The sequence below is a fragment of the Eleutherodactylus coqui genome, chromosome 13 (genome assembly GCF_035609145.1).
Source record: "Eleutherodactylus coqui strain aEleCoq1 chromosome 13, aEleCoq1.hap1, whole genome shotgun sequence".
Taxonomy (NCBI): domain Eukaryota; kingdom Metazoa; phylum Chordata; class Amphibia; order Anura; family Eleutherodactylidae; genus Eleutherodactylus; species Eleutherodactylus coqui.
In genome coordinates, this window is record NC_089849.1 from 82,647,935 (window position 1) to 82,668,697 (window position 20,763).

Here is a 20,763-nt window from a genome sequence, read left to right on the forward strand (position 1 = left end):
TGCAGAAGTAACGGTGGCATCAGGAGTGACTAGAAGGACTCAGGTAATCCCTAAGTGGGTTCCCGTTTATTAATCTGCCCGGGTGGGAGACGGTAGGGACACAATAACAAGGCCCAAACTCTACCCTGCTGTTTCCTAGGCCGTGGCCAGCTTCTCGGACGCTGCACTACAAACCAGATACTTCACCTAAGTGGACGTTGGTGAACAGAGAGATACAACAAGAAAACTGGTGGCTCAGCACAGCGCTCCAGGAGCAATCAAATACTTAGAACGATTAGCTTCCATTTTTCCACTGATATGCCGCTATTCTTTCCCAGCAGTTTGGACCTCATGTTCTTCAGGTCTCTGACTGTAATCCCGCTGAACTGATGAAGGGGTTTCAGTCCGAAATACGTTTTATAATGATGGCTGCTCATGTTATCAAAAAAAGGAGAAATTGAACCTAATCGTTCTAAGAATTTGATCACTCCTGGAGCGCTGAACCGTGCGACCAGTTATTTTTTGTTATTGTACCTCTCCGCTTGATATTTGGTCAGTTTTCTGTGCTGTTACCTTTGGTAGTGTAAGAGTTTAACCCTGTTGATTGCTGACTTTGCTTGGTTATGTGTTTAAGGACCTTAAAGGGGTTGTCCCGCGACAGCAAGTGGGGTTATACACTTCTGTATGGCCATATTAATGCACTTTGTAATATACATCGTGCATTAAATATTGGCCATACAGAAGTTATTCACTTACCCCCTCTGGTGCTGGCGTCCCAGTCTCCATGGCGCCGACCAAAGCCGCCTTCTCCCTGGATTAGACGCGCTTGCGCTGAAGGGACCGCTCCGGCGTGCTCGCGCCGCACAGGTGAGCAGCCAGAGAAAACATCAATTATGTTATTGTTTTTGAATTTTTTTTACAGCGTTAGGGCTTATTCACAGGAGAGTATATCGGCCGTCGTTTTCATGGCCGGCCGATATATGCTACCATCTGAGCTGTCATGTTCTCCCCCTCACTAGCTCTTTGCCGCTCTCCTCCCCTCAAGCTGTTTGCAATGGGAGGGAGCAGGATGGGGCGGAGCTAATCTCTGCCCCACCCCTCCCATTACTGGCTGCAGATAAGGGGCCAGGAGGGGGCGGAGCTTACCTCCACCACCATCCCGCGGACTCCCATTGCAAATAGCCAGAGGGGAGGAGAGAGGCAGAAAGCCAGTGAGGGGGAGGGAAGGGGGAAGACAGCTAGATGGTAACGTATATAGGCCAGCCGTGAAAACGGTGGCTGATATTCGCTCCTGTGAATAAGCCCTTAATCTTACAGCATAAATGACATTAAACTTTTTTTTCTGCGGGTTGATACGATTACGATGATATCAAAAATCTTGTAATTTTTTTAGGTTTTTCCTTTTTTGGAAATTTTAATTATTTTTACATCGCTGCTTTCAAAGTCCCATAACTTTTTTATTTTTCCATGCTCGGAGTTTTGTGAGGGCTTGTTTTTTGCATGATGAGCTATATTTTATTTGTACCATTTTTTGATCAATTTTATTGCATTTTTTTGGAAGGTAAAACAAACAAAATATGCATTTTGACCCATTGAATTAGCTATTGTTCATAAAGGTTATTTTTTATCAGCGCTGCGCCATCACATAACCTGCAAGTGTATCTGTTCTAGGAAACTTTAGCTGCCTCTATGGTAAAAACGCATAGGCCATATTGCCTGTACAAACCACAACCACATTATTTGACACTATTTCCATATTTCCAGTGCTGTTTATATATATATATATATATATATATATATATATATATATATATATATATATATTTATGAATTGGATTGTATTTGTTTGCTTCCTAGAGGCAAACCCTCTCATAGCTGGAGAGCGGGGTGCGGAGGGCCGGATGGGCAGCGACGCCAACAGCACTCAGGTAACCCAGTCCTCACTCAGTTTGGGGTCTCCAGGCTTCACTCATCCTTTCGTGTTTTACCTGTGGTTGTACAATAGACCCATTAGGCTGCTTTCACATCTGCGACGTGGATTCCGTTTTCCTGCTCCGGAACGCAGGAAAGGGGAATCCCCTGGCCAAATGGATCATATGATGGAGCTGAACAGCACTGAAGGGACTTTATTGACTATGATGGGGTTCTTTTTGTTTCCACTCAGCTGCCTGGCATTTTAGCAGAAGAAAAAGTGCTGCATCGTACCAGCGCAGATGTGAAGCCAGCCTTATTCTGCCCTAAACCAACCGGCCATTAGAGATAAAGAGGTGATATAATCAATTTCACTATAGGTGTAGCATCTGCTACCACTGCGGACAAAGTAATCTCACATGGTAGCTGTTAACATCACAGAACCCGAAAAGCAAACAGAAAGTGGAAAACAAGAAACTAAAGTAAATGGGAGCTCTCCTCATAGGATTCTAAAAGGTGAAATAATCCCTACCTAAATAATGAGTGGATCGTCCTGATAAGGACGCACTCACCCTGACCTGGCAATACCAAAAACCCTATCCCACTGCACACACTCCACCATAAAACAAAATGCAGGACTTATTCTAAATGCTTGCAGCAAACCCAGGGAGCCAAAGCACCAGACAAGTGACTGCACACAGCTATGCTCTTTAGCATGTCCAGAAGGAGACTGAATAGAACAATTGATTTGCATAGTTATAAGTCTGAGGAGGATTTAAGAGCCATCCCAATTAACCCCCGTTCGCAATCCAAGACACAAGAGCACATAGAACTCAGCTCCCCAGCAATGTAACTCATACTGACATAACAGTAGGCAGTAAAACAAGATATTCCATTTAATCAGTCTGCAGAGTAGCTATTCAGCCACTAGATGGCAGTACATGTGAAAACTGCAATATGATTTTATTTCCCATTGAAAGTTATACAAAAATGAAAATAAAACATGAAAATATTTGAGATCTGTAGTGGCCAAGGAAGACGAACGTCAGATGTGTACAGAACGGCCAATGGATTTTATGCCTGCACGGACTTCAGTGGGGGAGAACATTGCTCCAGTATAACCGGAAATAGGTGCATATTTGCTGCATGTTAAAGGCTGATGCAATAAAATATAAAAAGCCCTTAGTTTAGCTCATCTGAATAAAACCGACTCTGTATTAAAGCACGGACAAGCAGAAATGGAGAGGAGCTGCAATATTTAAAGAGACAGCTCTGCAGAATGACCTAGGCTCTTTCAGGTACTGAAACCCACTCTCCCATATGTCTCCTTTGATCTAAAGGAAGATTCCATCTCAACAAGGGGAGTACATAGTGCTGTAGGGGCCCCATGAGGATAGATCCTTTTTGGGGATGGATTACATACACTACCATACCTCTAACTTCCTGAGGATCTTGCAGCACTGGTTAATTCCCCGCACTATTTTTTGCTAATGTCATCCATTCACGACCTTCATTTATAAACCAGAGCGGCTAAAAAGAGCGTCCTGAAAACTGAAGGACGCAGAAGATCCATAATGCTACAAGCGGCCGCCGCAGAAGGATCCCCTGTGATCGTCTTATCATTGGGTGATAAAAGGGAATCGTCCTTTCATTTCAATGACACTATAGAGCTGCTGGAGGAGGCATCAGTGAGATCTGAAAAATGCTGGATTAGCAAAGATTTGGGATTCATAGCAAAGTATATAAATCTCATTTTTAAAAAGGCAGAGAACCATCCGTAAGACAGACCGAAATAAATGAGCACAATTCTGCTGTTCTTGCTACTCTTATAATCAGAGGGATTGCCTCTTTCTGCTCAATCTTCTGAATCCGATCTGTGACATTGGTGACATCCCACATTATACTGCTGTTCTGTGCTGAGAACAGGTGCCAAGTTATCAAAAACTCTGGACTATCAGATGCTGGATAAATGGGATTTTAATATCTATCTATTGTATCGATCTATCTTTCTATGGTATCAATTCATGTTATCTATCTATATATCTATTTCATATCTATCTATTTATCTATCTATCGTATCAGTTCATGGTACCTATCCATGTATCTATGGTATCAATTCATGGTATCTATCTATCTATTTAACTATCTACTAGAGATGAGCGAACGTACTCGGATAAGCACTACTCGTCCGAGTAATGTGCCTTATCCGAGTACCGCTGTGCTCGTGCTAAAAGATTCGGGACGCGCTGCGGAGCGGGGAGCTGCAGGGGAGAGCGGGGAGGAACGGAGGGGAGAGCTTTCTCTCCTTCTCTCCCACCCGCTCCCGGCTGCGACTCACCTGTCAGCAGCGGAGCGCCCCGAATCTTTCAGGACGAGCACAGCGGTACTCGGATAAGGCACATTACTCGGACGAGTAGTGCTTATCCGAGTACGTTCGCTCATCTCTACTATCTACCTATATCCTATCTATCCATGGTATCTCTTTTATCAGTTCATGGTATCTATCTATCCATGGTATCCATTTTTCTATGGTATCAATCTGTGGTATCTATCTATGTATGGTATCAATGCATGGTATCTACCTATTTATCTATTTCATATCTATCTAAATATCTATCTATCTAATATCTATCTATCTAATATCTATCTATCTCATATCTATCTATCTATCTATCTATCTATCTATCTATCTATCTCATATCTATCTATGGTATCAATTCATGGTATCTATCTCTTTCTATCTATATCCTATCTATCGTATCTATTCATGGTATATAGGGTATCAGTTCATGGTATCTCTCTATCTATGGTATCCATCTTTCTATGGTATAAATCCATGGTATCTATCCATCTTTGTATGGTATAAATCCATGGTATCTATCCATCTTTGTATGGTATCAGTTCATTCTATCTATCATATTTATCTATCTATTGTATCTATCCATAGTATCTATGGTATCTATCTTTCTATGGTATCAATCCGTGGTATCTATCCATCTTTGTATGGTATCAGTTCATTCTATCTATCTATCTATCTATCTATCTATCTATCTATCTATCTATCTTATCTATCCATAGTATCTATGGTATCTTTCTTTCTATGGTATCAATCCGTGGTATCTATCCATGTATGTATGGTATCAATTCATTATCCGTCTATCTATCTATCTATCTATCTATCTATCTATCTATCTATCTATCTATCTATCTACGGTATCTATCTATCTATCTATCCATCTATCTATATCCTATCTATCATATCTATCCATGGTATCTATGTTATCAGTTCATGGTATCTTTCTATCTATGGTATCTATCTTTCTATGGTATCAATCCGTGGTATCTATCCATCTTTGTATGGTATCAGTTCATTCTATCTATCTATCTATCTATCTATCTATCTATCTATCTATCTATCTATCTATCTATCTATCTATCTATCTATCTTATCTATCCATAGTATCTATGGTATCTTTCTTTCTATGGTATCAATCCGTGGTATCTATCCATGTATGTATGGTATCAATTCATTATCCGTCTATCTATCTATCTATCTATCTATCTATCTATCTATCTATCTATCTATCTATCTATCTATCTATCTACGGTATCTATCTATCTATCTATCCATCTATCTATATCCTATCTATCATATCTATCCATGGTATCTATGTTATCAGTTCATGGTATCTTTCTATCTGTGGTATCCATCTTTCTATCGTATCAATCCATGGTATCTATCTATCTATGTATGGTATCAGTTTACTTTATCTATCTAGTTCATATATATCTATCTATCGTAGCTATCCATAGTATTTATGATATCTATCTTTCTATGATATCAATCCGTGGTATCTATCTATCTATGTATGTTATCAATTCATGGTATCTCTATTAGAGATGAGCGAGTACTAAAATGCTCAGGGGCTTGTTATTCCAGTTGAGCTTTTCGTAATATTCGAGAGCTCTATTCGAGTACTGAACCCGATTGAAGTCAATAGGAGACTCAAGCATTTTTGTATTGGACCCGCCAGGTGCCGAGCTTTTTTTTTTCTCTCTCTCTCTCCGCCCCTCTCTCTCCCTCTCTCTCCCTCTCTTTCTCTCTCTCTCTCTCTCTCTCTCCCTCTCTCTTTCCCTCCCTCTCTCTTTCCCCCTCTCTCTTTCTCCCTCTCTCTCCCTCTCTCTCCCCCTCTCTCCCTCTCTCTTCCTCTCTCTTCCTCGCTCTCTCCCTCTCTCTTCCTCTCTCTCCTCTCTCTTCCCCCCTCTCTCCCTCTCTCTCCCCCTCTCTCTCCCTCTCTCTCCCCCTCTCTCTCCCTCTCTCTTCCTCGCTCTCTCCCTCTCTCTTCCTCTCTCTCCTCCCCTCTCTCTCTCCCTCTCTCTTTCCCCCTCTCTCTCTCCCTCTCTCTTTCCCCCTCTCTCTCCCTCTCTCTCTCCCTCTCTCTCTCCCTCTCTCTCTCCCTCTCTCCCCCTCTCTCTCCCCCTCTCTCTCCCCCTCTCTCTTCCTCTCTCTTCCTCGCTCTCTCCCTCTCTCTTCCTCGCTCTCTCCTCTCCTCTACTCTAATCTCTATCTGTTGTATCTATGGTATCAGTTCATATTATCTATCAATCTATCTATGTATCATATCCATCTTTCTGGGGTATCAATCCTTGGTATCTATCCATCTATGTATGGTATCAGTTCATTCTATTTATGTATTTCATATCTATCTATCATATCTATCCATAGTATCTATGATATCTATCTTTCTATGGTATCTATCCATCTATGTATGGTATTTATCTATGGTATCTATCTTTCTATGGTATCAATCCATGTATGTATGGTATCAATTCATGATATCTATCTATCCATCTATCTATGTCCTATCTATCATATATATCCATGGTATCTATATTATCAGTTCATGGTATCTATCTATCTATGGTATCCATCTTTTTATGGTATCAATCCGTGGTATCTATCCATCTATGTATGTAATCAATTCATGGTATATCTATCTATCTATCTCTTCCATCTATCTATCTATCTATCTAATCTATCTTTCTATGGTATAAATCCTTATTATCTATCCATCTTTGTATGGTATCAGTTCATTCTATCTATCTATCTATCTATCTATCTATCTAATCTATCCATGGTATCTATGGTATCAATCCATGGTATTTATTTATCTGTGTATGGTATCAATTCATGGTATCTATCTGTCTATCTTATTTCTGTCCGTCTATCTTATATCTATCTATCTATGCTATGTATCTATCTTATCTGTACATGGTATCTATATATCTATGTATGGTATCAGTTCAGGGAATCTATCTATGGTATATATATATTTATCTATCTGTCTTATCAATCTATGCTATGTACTTATTCTATCTATCTCATAATCTATCTCATATCTATCTCATTATCTATCTATCTATCTCATTATCTATCTATCTATATATCTCATTATCTATCTATCTATCTATCTATCTATCTATCTATCTCATTATCTATCTATCTATCTCATTATCTATCTATCTATCTGTCGTATCTACTTACACATCTTCTTTTTTGCATCTCCCAGAGGAGTGCAGAAGCTCCCTGCAGTGCTATTATCAGGGCAGAGAACATTCATTCCCACGTGACAGCCAAGGTGCCCTGAGTTATCTGTTGCTGCTTCCTGGGTTTGTGTTCCACCCAGGTCCTCCTCCGCCCCTTTCCCAGGTAACTTTCTGCTGAGAGCTGCGCTCGTTACACGAAATGAACTTGGAATCTACAGACAACAAATCACTTGATTAATACATTTCATTGTCACATTTTTCTGGTGACATTTTCATGACTACAACAGCCAAGACTCCGCACAATCATGGCTTTTGGCAAAACTGTAAAAGACCCCTACAGTACTCCCGTGGGGCATCTCATTGGTAAGTGATGGCAGATTGTAGTACATTCTCATGGAACCAGATAATGTGTCACAGCAGCAGCCCCGGGGCGCCTCTACTAATGTGTTATGGACCTGAGCAGTAGAACATAGTATCACTGTCATCTTATAAGGGGTGCAAAACCTGTGCATAAGTCTCTATATGGCTGAGGCGGTCAGATGTCATTTGATACAACTCATCGTACAATAGCGCAGCATGCTATTTATATAGGTTGCAGGAAATACTATTGCATTATCTTAGATTGAGCGGAGAGAATACAGAGAAGCCATGACGTCCTGTAGTTTGAAGCCCCTGGGCCACAATGCAAAATATGTTTTGGTCCCCCCTTATAACCAAATGTAATTGCGACGGTGCGGCACAGGAGCTTATGGCTTCATCAAGCACCAGGGCCCGGGTGTGACTGCAACCGCTACATTCCCTATACCTGTGCCACATGACAAAGTCAGCTCTTCTGCATCCGTTTACATTAAAGTTATACTTTTATTCTTCATTGAGCCGTGTTATACAGTAACTAATATTAGGTAATTTGATAATAATTTGATCATTTTCATTATTATTATATATCATATCACAACTGTGTCGTCCATGTTTTCTACCTTATTCCAAAAATGTTACATTTTCCGTGTCTTAACGGGAATATATTGCCACAAAATTACATATTATTTACAGTAAATCAGGTTTATTTTATATATATATATATATATATATATATATATATATATATATATATGTATATATGTATATATGTATATATATATATGTATATATATATATATATGTATATATATATATATATATATATATATATATATAATTTCTTTTATTTATTTTTTCTGTGACTGGCCACATAAAAAATCTGGAAGTATCCCAGCTCTCACGCTGACCACTAGAGCAGACAAAATGAGCTGATACTTCCTGTTCTCCATCACTCACCTATCGCTTTCTCCATATATACACCGATCAGCCATAACACAAACCCACTGACAGGTGGAGTGAGTAGCATCCATTATTTTGTGACAGTGGCTTCTGTCAAGAGGTGGGATGTATTAGGCAGCAAGTGAACAGTCAGTTTTTGATGTTAATGAGTTGCAAGCAGGAAAAATGGGCAAGCCTGAGGATGTGAGTGACTGACAAGACTGGGTCAGAGCATTTCCAAAATAACTGGTCTTGTAGGAGGGTGTCGGGAATGAATTGGTTAGTGCCTACCAAGAGTGGTTCAAGGAAGGATAACTAGTGAACCAGTGACAGGGTCATAGGTGTCCAAGGTACATGGATGTGCATGGGGAGCGAAGGCTAGCTTGTCTAGGCTGACAATGCCTACAATAGGCACATCAGCATCGGGTCTGGACCATGAAGCACTGTAAGAAGGTGGCCTACTCTGATGAAGAACATCTTCTTTTATATTATGTGGGGGGGCTGGGTGCATATGTGTCACTAGCCGGGAGAAAGGATGGCCCCCTAGAATCTGTGCCCGATGGTTCAGGATCTGTGCTCATTGATGGTTGGGGTGCTTTTTTGTTTTTTATGCTCCCATGGCAGGGGGGTCTGGCTGTTGACTTGGGACACGTTGGAACATGGGGTAGATGTCAATGTGGATGAAGGTGGTGATGATGGCGGCTCAATTTCTGCTCTTAGTTTCCCATTCCTGAGTCTGAGGCCTGCAGCCTGATTCGTCAATTGCGGAGGAGAAGCCGCAAGTCGGCGTTCTACTGCCCCAACACAAGTCTTGTGAGCAGACCTAGCTGTGGGCCTGATGTTGGTGCTGTGTGACTAGTAGTGTCTGACTAGTAATTATTAGGAAATGATAGTGGCAGTGTTTCTGGTGGCGCAATGCGCCACACAGCTTTGCTACTTGTGCGTCACACACACAGCTGTGCTATATGACATGCCCGTCACAGACACATGTTTGGTATATGACATGCGCCTGACAGACATGACATGCACATGGTACAAACACAGCTCTACTACATTATATGCGCGTGACAGATACAGCTGTACCACAGTACATGCGCATGTTACAAACTCAGCTATGCTACATGACATGGGCGTCACAGACACAGCTTTGGTACATGACATGCGTATGGTACAAACACAGCTCTGCTAAATTATATGCATGTGAGAGACACAGCTTTGGTACATGACACATAGTACAAACACAGCTCTATAACATTGTATGCGAGTGACAGACACAACTGTGCCACAGTACATGCGTATGTTGCAAACTCAGCTCTGCTACATTACATGGGCATCACAGACACAGCTTTTGTACATGACATGTGCCTGACAGACATGACATGCGCATGGTACAAACACAGCTCTACTACATTATATGCGTCTGACAGACACAGCTGTGCCACAGTACATGCACATGATGCAAACTCAGCTCTGCTACATGACATGCTCATCACAAACACAGCTGTGCTACATGACATACATCCATGCTGACTATACACATTACATACACAGAACATTAGACAAACAGCCACTCACAGCTCTACTACATTTATGCTGACTGCACACATGACACACACAGCTCCTGGATACAGTGATGAGCCCCTGATCATGTGATTCCTGATTCCACCCACACAGGTGATCACATGACGGTGACATCACAGGTTCTGGTTAAGGATGAGCGAGTATACTCGCTAAAGCACTACTCGTCCGAGTAATGTGCTTTAGACGAGTATCTCTCTGCTCGTCCATAAAGATTCGGGGACCGCTGCAGCTGACAGGTGAGTCGCGGCGGGGAGCAGGGGAAAGCGGGCGGGAGAGAGGGAGAGAGAGATCTCCCCTCCGTTCCTCCCCGCTCTCCCCCGCAGCTCTCCGCTCCGCAGCGGTCCCTGAATCTTTAAGGACGAGCAGAGAGATACTCATCTAAAGCACATTACTCGGACGAGTAGTGCCTTAGCGAGTATACTCGCTCATCCTTAGTTCTGGTACTTTCTGTTGGCTCATCCAGTATACAGTACTACCAAACTCCAGAATGGCTCCTCCCACAGCAGTGAGGTCACCACAGGTCTTTCAGTTTACCGGATCTCAGTGGTGGTGGTAGGTCAGTGTCTCCTGTCAGGACCGCTGAGTTGTGCCTGACATAATAAAAGCTTAGTTGTATTCTCAGTGTGTTAGGACCTGCCATAACGGTGCCAGGGTGCGGGGCTATGATGTCACCAGGGCTGAGGCTATGACGTCACCGAGGGGTAGGAGAATGAGTATCACTCACTCACATACGTACAGACATGTGGTTGTTAGTAGTTTGATGGTGATGGTACAGTCCTTATATTTCTCTCAGACACCTTGCTCCTAGTCTTAGCATGATGCTGCCTTGCAACATCCACCTTTTCCTCATCCCTCTAGAAGCTGCTATCTTGACTTTACCTGTCTGTCCATATTGAGTCAAGCAGCTCAGCATCTTCCATCTCCTCTTCTTCATCCTTCTCTTCCTGAGTGGACTCTATGTAACAGTGAGCACCATGAGCTGGCACCTTTGTTTCCACATCCCCCTGAGTACGCATTGCCTGTGGAGGGCTGACCATATGTACTGACCCACCTTCCTCTTCGTCTTCAGGGGGGGGAAAATGGTTGGGTGTCAGTGCATTCACTGTCTTAGTTTTCTCCCTCTGTTTTTGGGCTGCCCATTATTATCCATGACACAGAATGATCAAACAGCTCCTCAGACTGATCCATGTGGCATGGGGTGAAGTAAAGGGCGGATTCTGTGTGCCTGCGACTGAGGGAAAAGGAGGCAGTAGTACTTGAATCAACTCTATGATCTCTTCTGCGTGGTACGGGTGTAATGCACAGGCAGAACCACTTCTAAGGAATGGCAGTGGCTTGTCTCACCTCCTGCTGAACTTGGAGCTGTTGCTTCAATGGGAGCAGCTTGAAGTGCCAACTTGGCCCGTCCTCTACCACCTCCACCACAACTACCGACACATTCCCTACCCCTTGCTTTCTTCAGGTTTTCTTTTTGTTTATTCTTATTTATTAGGTTTTTTTTAATTTAATTTTCAGTGTAGTTTTATGTAACTTAGAAGCTAATTTTGCAGAAAACCACTGCTAGCCGTGTAAGGCCTGCAAATAATTCGTAATGGCCGGACTTTTGACTTGGAACGTCTGAGGCCACAAGCAGAGAACGACAATGTTCCCCATGCCAAAGTGTAGTTTCTCTGTCTGCTTTGCTGCTATATACGTTGACAGCAGCAGAGATATACCCTCTCCCAATGTACAGACCACATTTGGTATAGACATATAAATGTGTTGCAGCTTTTCTCTGCTCCCTCCAATAGAATCCAAGTTCTCTGTTAGAATACAAGCTTTCACACCCAGCAGAAGTATATCCTCTGTAGAATATCTGTCCCTAACAACAGACCACGTGTTATATAGGCATAGAAACATGATGCAGCTTCTCTGTCTTGTTATCAGTTGTAAAGTGGCCTCCGGTTACACTGTGCCTATGTTATATATGGCTAGGTCATGTGCTGCAGGCACCTAATGAAACTGCTGCCTGTATGCAAGATGGAGGACACATTTTGTGACATCATTAAGGGGACATGGTTGCAGATTGGGTGCATGCTGACCTTTGCAATAGGCATTATCCGAAATTCAATTTTCCTGCGATTGTTGCCAAAAAATGGGTCAGTCTCACCAGCTTCGATTTTGCTAAAATCAGGGCGATTTTATCGCCTAGCTGATCAAGATAAGCAACACTAAAAAAAAACGAACACTATGGGGGAACTTTACTTAGACTGGTGTATAGAATGACATTCTAGGTAAAGAGGGCCCTGGAGTGAACTGTATCAAACTTATTATGAGGCAGATGCCCCCTAATAAATTTAGAGCATGTCTGGCCAGTCAATGTGTAAGGGGGTAGTGCTCCTACACTTTCCCATTACTGTTGGGGATCTCGTTTTGGGAAGTGACCGTGGCTATTTTGCTTGGTCTATCCCTTCTCTTGTAAGCACCCTATATGTGTGAATACTCTCCTGGTTCTGAATGGGTGGATGCACGTGTATATTTTGATCACAGCATCTGCAGCCTCTGCCATAATGGATAGGGTCTTGCTACAGAGGGTGTTTCAATGTGAATATGATTTCCAAGTCCACGCTCCTTATGTCGGGGAATAGAGGTCAGCACTAATGTTCCGTAATATCCATTTATTCAATCCAACAATGCAACACGCTTCAGACCATAAACTGGCCTTTTTCAAGCATGCTGAGACTTTTTTTCTTTGTGGACTTGGATTGCTGTTTATGCTCACTATCTTAGTGGGGGTATATCTCCTAGCGGCTCTCCTGGAACTCTGGGATACGGACAGGCTTGGAGGAACATCATTTACCATTGAGGCGAATCAGCACCTCCGGGTGCTAGTGGGGGACTATACTTAGGACACCACTAGACACCGGGTAAGTCCTTTTCATACCATTTTCTGAGAATTCAGAAGCGACTGTAGAATTGCAAGGCGCTGTCCAACCTATTCTTTCAATGTGAATATGGACATTTGGGTACAAAAATCTAAACACTAGTAACCCGGTCCCACGTATATATGTTTTAAGTCATCCTGCTAGAATATATTTTTAATCTAGAAAAAATAAAAGTCAACTTTTAGGACATTTCTCAGTGACAAGTTCACTCTCTAAAGGTCATATACTAGACTAAGCCCTCTGTAGCGGTTTCAGACAGTAAGGTGGAGCCTTGGGTGCAGTAGCCATAGGTCTGGAGAGTAGTCAGGGAAGAGCCAGGAGTCAGAAATGGGAGGTCTCGGTTTTCAGTACAGATGGATCAGATGGGTAGCGTAGTCAGGAGGGAAGCCAGAAGTTAGTATCAGGAGGTCTTGTAGCAATAGCAGAAGAGCAGGCAGAAGTGGAGCTTGACCAATGCTGTGGAGCACAATAATGATGCAGGGAAGAAGTGTCAGGGCTAGGTTTTTATTGGAAGTCCTAATCAGGATAGGCAGCCCTAATCAGGAACAGGCAGAGCTAGAACAGGGGCTGGATAGTAAGATATGGAAACAAGGTCAAGGTATGCAGAGGAACATGTCCCAAGACCTGGATGGCTCAGCAGGTAGAGCCATTCTGTGATATAATTTTTTTTACACTTACTGTAGAGAATGTCTCTCTATGTCCTGCCCCCAGTACGAGATGTGGCTGGGAGAGGACCTGGGGCATGGAAGCACCTTCTTCATAGCACCTGCAGTTCTGTTATAGGTGCATGCAAGCATGGAAAAGTGCCCCTTCTATTGCAGCAGCAAGGGAAGTAGGAGTTAACAGAATATTTGTAAAGCCCTCTGTGCAGTAGTAGCAGTGTGTGCTGTTCAGCAGCACACAGGAGAAACACAGCATCAGTTTTAGTGGGCAGCAACAAAGCAACTTCTGCAGAGATGTGTCAGTGGCCGTTGACTGTGAAACAGCACTGTCCCCGTGCTCGGGGAGCGGCCAGGGGAACTACCAGCCCTGATGACCTTGGGGCCAAACAATGGAGTCTACCTGGAGCAACGAAAGAGCTGTTAAAAGGATGCTACGTGCGTAAGGACTGAGAGGATAGCTGTATTTAATGAGCTGCACCAAGGAGATCAACATAAGTCTAAGGCATGCCTCCCATCGAAGAGGAGTTAGTGGGGGCCCAATGTGAAGGTGTGCACACTCTAGAGACTTTAGAATGGTTTGCAGACCTGTGATAGGAGGAATGGGAAAAAAGGACTAAATGCATCAAACTGAGTTATGCTTGTTATACTTATGAGTATTGGAGAGTTTATAGAACATGGCCATTATGATTAATGTAATGTGTGAAGTAATTCTGTATACCACAATAGAGATATAATTAAGCAAATATAGTTGGAAGTTCCCTGCTTGTCTGAGTTTGGGACATATGATTACTGTGAAATGCTGGGTAATAATTATGCAATGATAAAGTATAAAGGACCCTCCTAGAGAAAACATTGCTCATCTGTTTACAGAGCAGTAAAGTTCCATATCCTGAACCTGTTATGGAACCACCACTTGCACCAGACTGAGAAATCTATTCCACTATCATTTACGCCAGATTCTGATGAAAACTAGTAAATTTGCTGGGTTGTGGAGGTAATGCCCCTCTTAATTTTTGCTAAGCTCCACCCACCTTTAGAAAAATGTTAAGTGGGCACAAAAATGTGCAATGTTTTGATGACACAACTTTCATACAAGTTATTTAATAAATACCATTATTTAAAATCAAGTACATGACTCATTCCCTTTAAGTCTCATGTGGAAGATGCAAAACACGGAAAGAGCGAAAGCAAAGCATAAGGGGGAAGGCTATGAAATGCTAACAAATATGTTGACACTATGTAAATATAGGCTTTGCATTTGTGAAGTATTCTCACTATAAACTGTGTTCCATGAAGAATAACAAGTATTCTATTCATAGCCGCCCTCAGCAGAACTGGAACTGTGTAGATTAAATCTGCGCAGCGCTCCTTCTCTTCATGGGAATCACTAGGTTAGGCAAAAAGTGAAGAACAAAGAACACAAGTCTCTTCTCTTCACAAGGGATGAGTGGCAGGCGAATGAGCACCAGATCGTCCTGTTACTGGGATGGCATGGTGGTTTGATCCAGCAGAGGGAGTCCCATTTTGCTCTTGCTATAGGGTTCATTTAACTCTATATACACTCCTATTAACCCTTTACAATCCACTGTTTGACAACATTATGATTTAACCCCTTGAGTGGCGGGTTTCCTACCACCCTGTCGTGTCCACCAGGGCAGGTTTTTTAAAATGGTCTAATCATTGAATTTCAACTAATTTTGCAGTTGCTTCTCAAGAGCCATAACTTTTTCATTTTTCCATTGACACGGCCATATAAGGGCTTGTTTTTTGCGGGACAAGTTGTGATTTTTTAAACAGGGGGAGGAAAAAAAGAAATGGGGAAAAAAGAAAAAAAGGGGCCATGTCATTAAGGGGTTAAATAATGTATTAACTTCCTTCTCTGGGTCATTACGACGCATGGATACCACATGTGTGATTGTATTTTTGATTTTTTACAAAGTAAAGGGAGACAAGTGTTTTTATTGTTTTTTTAATAATTTTTTAACTTTTTTTTATTTATTTATTTTTTGTCCCTTTAGGGGACTTCCACAGGGACCCATCAAGACCCCTGATCACATTCCAGGGGTCCGATGGTGACAGCCCTTTACATGCTGCAGTGACAGCCCTTTACATACTGCAGTCACATAGACTGCAGCATGTAAAGGGTTAACACAGCAGAGATCGGAGGTTTTCTCTGATCTCTGCTGTAAGAGCAGGTACCTAGCTGTCCTCTGACAGCTAACAACCAGCTCTCCCTGCCACAGAGACCATCGGCTTGCTTCTGACAAGCCGATGGTCTCTATGGCAACCTGTAAACAAACCAGGAGGTTGCCGGCATGTCGGCAATATCTTCTGCTGGTTTTTCAAAGCCCTTGCTTTGTTCTCTGTGGGACTGTGCAGGCAGAGCACACTGTCACAGCTTGTGGCATTGTGCTCTGCAGCTCCCATAGTGATACATAGCCCGGAAATCTTCCGGGCTATGTTGCTATGAGCAGTGGAGCTCCTCCCGGAAATTTTCCGGGCGTGCCACTCAAGGGGTTAAGGCTGTACAGCTCCGATGTTGGAAGACGCCAGTCTAGGTTCTCTTACTGTATATTGCTAGCCACTCTGCTGTTGAAGCCTATCCAACGTGTCACCTCATGCAGTACTGGCTTTAGCCAGCATATAGCGCTGTTGTATAATGGCAGAAAAAGAGTAAGCCCCCTAGGAAAGCCAGGATACAAAATGGATTGGAAAGGATTAAAACCTATTGCCTTGCTGATGATAAATGAAGATAGCTGCGATTATAATGTCTGGGTTTCTGCCTCGAAAACGATGGATAGATTGTAAAGGTGATTTTTTGGGGATGGTTTCTATTGTGCTTTGTGGTTTTTACAGAGTTAGTGTCTAGAATTGTGTCGAATTTGCATGTATTTTATTAGAACACATTTCAGGTGCCAAAGATTTGTATATTTTCTACATCAGTGGAAAAGATTTCAAAAGCATCATTACAGTGTCCTGTGAATGGATCGTAAGGTGGTACATAGAACTATGGTCAAGACAAAACATGGTGTAAGGTGTCAAGATGTTCCTTCCTGGTTATTATGTTCTGTACTTCGATAATGTCATCACAAACACTGAGGATCATGCCACCCTTATTTATATGAAATGTGAGAGGTTACAGGTTCTGTGCTATAGAAATAGCAATTTTCTCATGGATAGGCTACACGTCATCAGTAGTCCACTTTACCTAATTGTTCAGATTGTAGAATAGAATCTGATTTGACCTTAATGGATACTTCTCAGCCAAATCTTGTTACTAGAGATGAGCGAGTATACTCACTAAGGACAATTACTCGAGCGAGCATTGTCCTTAGCGAGTATCTCCCCGCTCGGAAGAAAAGGTTCGGCTGCCGGCGCGGGTGAGAGGTGAGTTGCGGCAGTGAGCAGGGGGGAGCGGGGGGGGGGGGGGGGGGGGAGAGAGAGATCTCCCCTCCGTTCCTCCCCGCTCTCCCCAGCCGCTTCCCGCCCGCTGCCGGCAGCCGAATCTTTTCTTACGAGTGGGCAGGTACTCGCTAAGGGCAATGCTCGATCGAGTAATTGCCCTTAGCGAGTATGCTCGCTCATCTCTAGTTGTTACCATCTTTGGCACACCAATAATTGCTCTAATTGCACAGAATTTACTGGATCTGTCAACTGAGTGGCATATCTATGGTCAGAATTTAAGTTTAGGCAAATCCTTTCTGAAAGGAATTAAGGGTACAGCATTGGGCTCCCTCACTACCCCTCTGTACTAAACTGTACAGTAATGTCCCAAAGTGAGTCAAAGTTGAAATGATTGCTATGGCTGTATAAAGCCCCATATAAACCATAGAACTTTGTTTATTACTTTATTCACATGTAGTGTTTTATTTGCACAGTCTATATAACCCTCTAGGTACGGTGATTTTGTGTTGTTCCTATATTCGGCTATGTTTCGGCATGTTTAATAAGTTTGGCACCTCTTTGGATGTCTTTGCACCAGAAAGGAAAATCTATGCCAGCAACAAGCTGGCACAGATTTACACTAAAGTTTATGTGTGTGTATCACTCAGCCCCACCCACTGCTATGGAAAAGTGGCAAGGGATTCACAAAAGGTCAAAAAGTCACACATTATTGTGCAACTGTGGCATACACCATAATTTATGCTTTTTTATAAATTTAGGACATTTTTATCTGGCTCACTTTTGCCAAAAACTAATGCAAGATTGCTATTCTTTAGCAAATTATCCCAATTCTGTTTTTTCTTCAAAAGTGTGCTTGTAATTTAGAGATGTAGCAAAGTCTAATTTGAGTGTGATAACTTTCTGTGATAAATTATCTTTTAAAGGAGATGTCCCGAGGCAGCAAGTGGGTCTATACACTTCTGTATGGCCATAATAATGCACTTTGTAATATACATTGTGCATTAATTATGAGCCATACAGAAGTTATAAAAAGTTTTATACTTACCTGCTCCGTTGCTGGCGTCCTCGTCTCCATGGTGCCGACTAATTTTCGCCCTCCGATGGCCAAATTAGCCGCGCTTGCGCAGTCCGGGTCTTCTCCTCTTCTCTATGGGGCTCCGTGTAGCTCCGCCCCGTCACGTGCCGATTCCAGCCAATCAGGAGGCTGGAATCGGCAGTGGACCGCACAGAAGAGCTGCGGTCCACGAAGACGGAGGATCCCGGCGGCCATCTTCAGCAGGTGAGTATGAAGACGCCGGACCGCCGGGATTCAGGTAAGCGCTGTGCGGGTGGTTTTTTTAACCCCTGCATCGGGGTTGTCTCGCGCCGAACGGGGGGGGGGGTTAAAAAAAAAAAAACCCGTTTCGGCGCGGGACATCTCCTTTAAGGTTTTGAAAAGCTATTAATTATTGCTGCACAACAAAAGCCATTGAAAAGCAAATGAAAGGGCGGATATACCATGACACAGTACTTGTTTTAATGTGTAACGTCTCAAGTTACTGTAAACTTTGCTACTTGTGTAACTATGGTAGTCTGCGATTTAATACATATTTCAGAAGTTTACACTAACTTCATTAAAAGTAAGCAAGTACCACTGAATGTTTGAAGCTACTAGAAATCATTACCAAAAGTGCACATTATTATATGCTCTAGTACCCTGTTGTACCGCCTCTAGCTTGTATACAAGATGTGATACGGATGGGTATGGAGGCTCTAGTATCCTGTTGTACCGCCTCTAGCTTGGATACAAGATGTGATATGGCAGGTATGGAGGCTCTAGTACCCTGTTGTACCACCTCTAGCTTGGATACAAGATGGGATACGGGTGGGCATGGAGGCTCTAGTATCCTGTTGTACCGCCTCTAGCTTGGAAACAAGATGTTGATATGGGCGGGCATGGAGGCTCTAGTACCCTGTTGTACCACCTCTAGCTTGGATACAAGATGTGATATGGGCGGAGATGGAGGCTCTAGTACCCTGTTGTACCGCCTCTAGCTTGTATACAAGATGTGATACGGATGGGTATGGAGGCTCTAGTATCCTGTTGTACCGCCTCTAGCTTGGAAACAAGATGTTGATATGGGCGGGCATGGAGGCTCTAGTATCCTGTTGTACCACCTCTAGCTTGGATACAAGATGTGATACAGGTGGGCATGGAGGCTCTAGTACCCTGTTGTACCGCCTCTAGCTTGGGTACAAGATGTAATACAGGGGAGCATGGAGGCTCTAATACCCTTTTGTACCGCCTCTAGCTTGGGTACAAGATGTAATACAGGGGAGCATGGAGGCTCTAATACCCTGTTGTACTGCCTGTAGCTTGGATACAAGATGGGATACGGCGGGCATGGAGGCTCTAGTTCTCTGTTGTACCACCTCTAGCTTGGATACAAGATGTGATATGGCAGGTATGGAGGCTCTAGTATCCTGTTGTACCACCTCTAGCTTGGATACAAGATGTGATACAGGCGGGCATGGAGGCTCTAGTATCCTGTTGTACCGCCTCTAGCTTTGATACAAGATGTGATACAGACTGGCATGGAGGCTCTAGTACCCTGTTGTACCGCCTCTAGCTTGGATACAAGATGTGATACAGGCGGGCATGGAGGCTCTAGTATCCTGTTGTACCGCCTCTAGCTTTGATACAAGATGTGATACAGGTGGGCATGGAGGCTCTAGTACCCTGTTGTACCACCTGTAGCTTTGATACAAGATGTGATACAGCCAGGCATGGAGGCTCTAGTATCCTGTTGTACCGCCTCTAGCTTTGATACAAGATGTGATACAGGTGGGCATAGAGGCTCTAGTACCCTGTTGTACCACCTGTAGCTTTGATACAAGATGTGATACAGGCGGGCATGGAGACTCACGTTTCATGCGCATCAGAGGATCACAAGTGCTTCCCACTGATTTCAATGGCAAACATCACTTCGCACTCGCATGCAAATCACGCGGCATACAAGTGCCATACGATGTCTTTTAAGGTCCCATTGAAAACAATGGGTGAGGTGTTATAAGGGAACGCTCAAAGATAGAACATGCTGCGATATTCTTTTCTTTTCCTCGCAAAAATCGCTCATGTGAAAAAGTCCATGGATTTCATATTCGTGCGAGTGTTTTGCATCTCACAACGCACAAAACTTGCCCGAGATTCTCGCCCGCATGAATAAGCCCTTATTGTGGAACATTCCACTGCACATAGCTGAAGGGACACTGACAACACCATGAAACGTGGAAGTCAATTACCTGATAAGTTTCACTTCTTCTTCCTCTTTCTGCTATGGAGTATGGGAGAAAGAGTGAAACTTTCCGATATGCAGCCCTCTATAATTTCAACAAATCAGAGCTAAAGGGGTTGTATCATGATGATCACCCTGTCTATATGCCCTATTGGGGCATAACTACCGTATATACTGGCGTAT

The 20,763-nt window shown here is 43.0% G+C and overlaps 1 protein-coding gene across 1 annotated transcript in view; it reads left to right on the forward strand.

The window, feature by feature from the left end:
• Positions 1 to 7,589: 7,589 nt before the first annotated feature.
• The window catches only part of TOM1L1 (target of myb1 like 1 membrane trafficking protein), a 95,177-nt gene continuing 82,003 nt past the window's right edge, over positions 7,590 to 20,763 (forward strand). Inside the window, exon 1 of the mRNA XM_066588051.1 lies at positions 7,590 to 7,800. Coding sequence (XP_066444148.1) covers positions 7,743 to 7,800 — 58 coding nt within the window. The 5' untranslated portion in view covers positions 7,590 to 7,742. The remainder of the gene's footprint in view (positions 7,801 to 20,763) is intronic.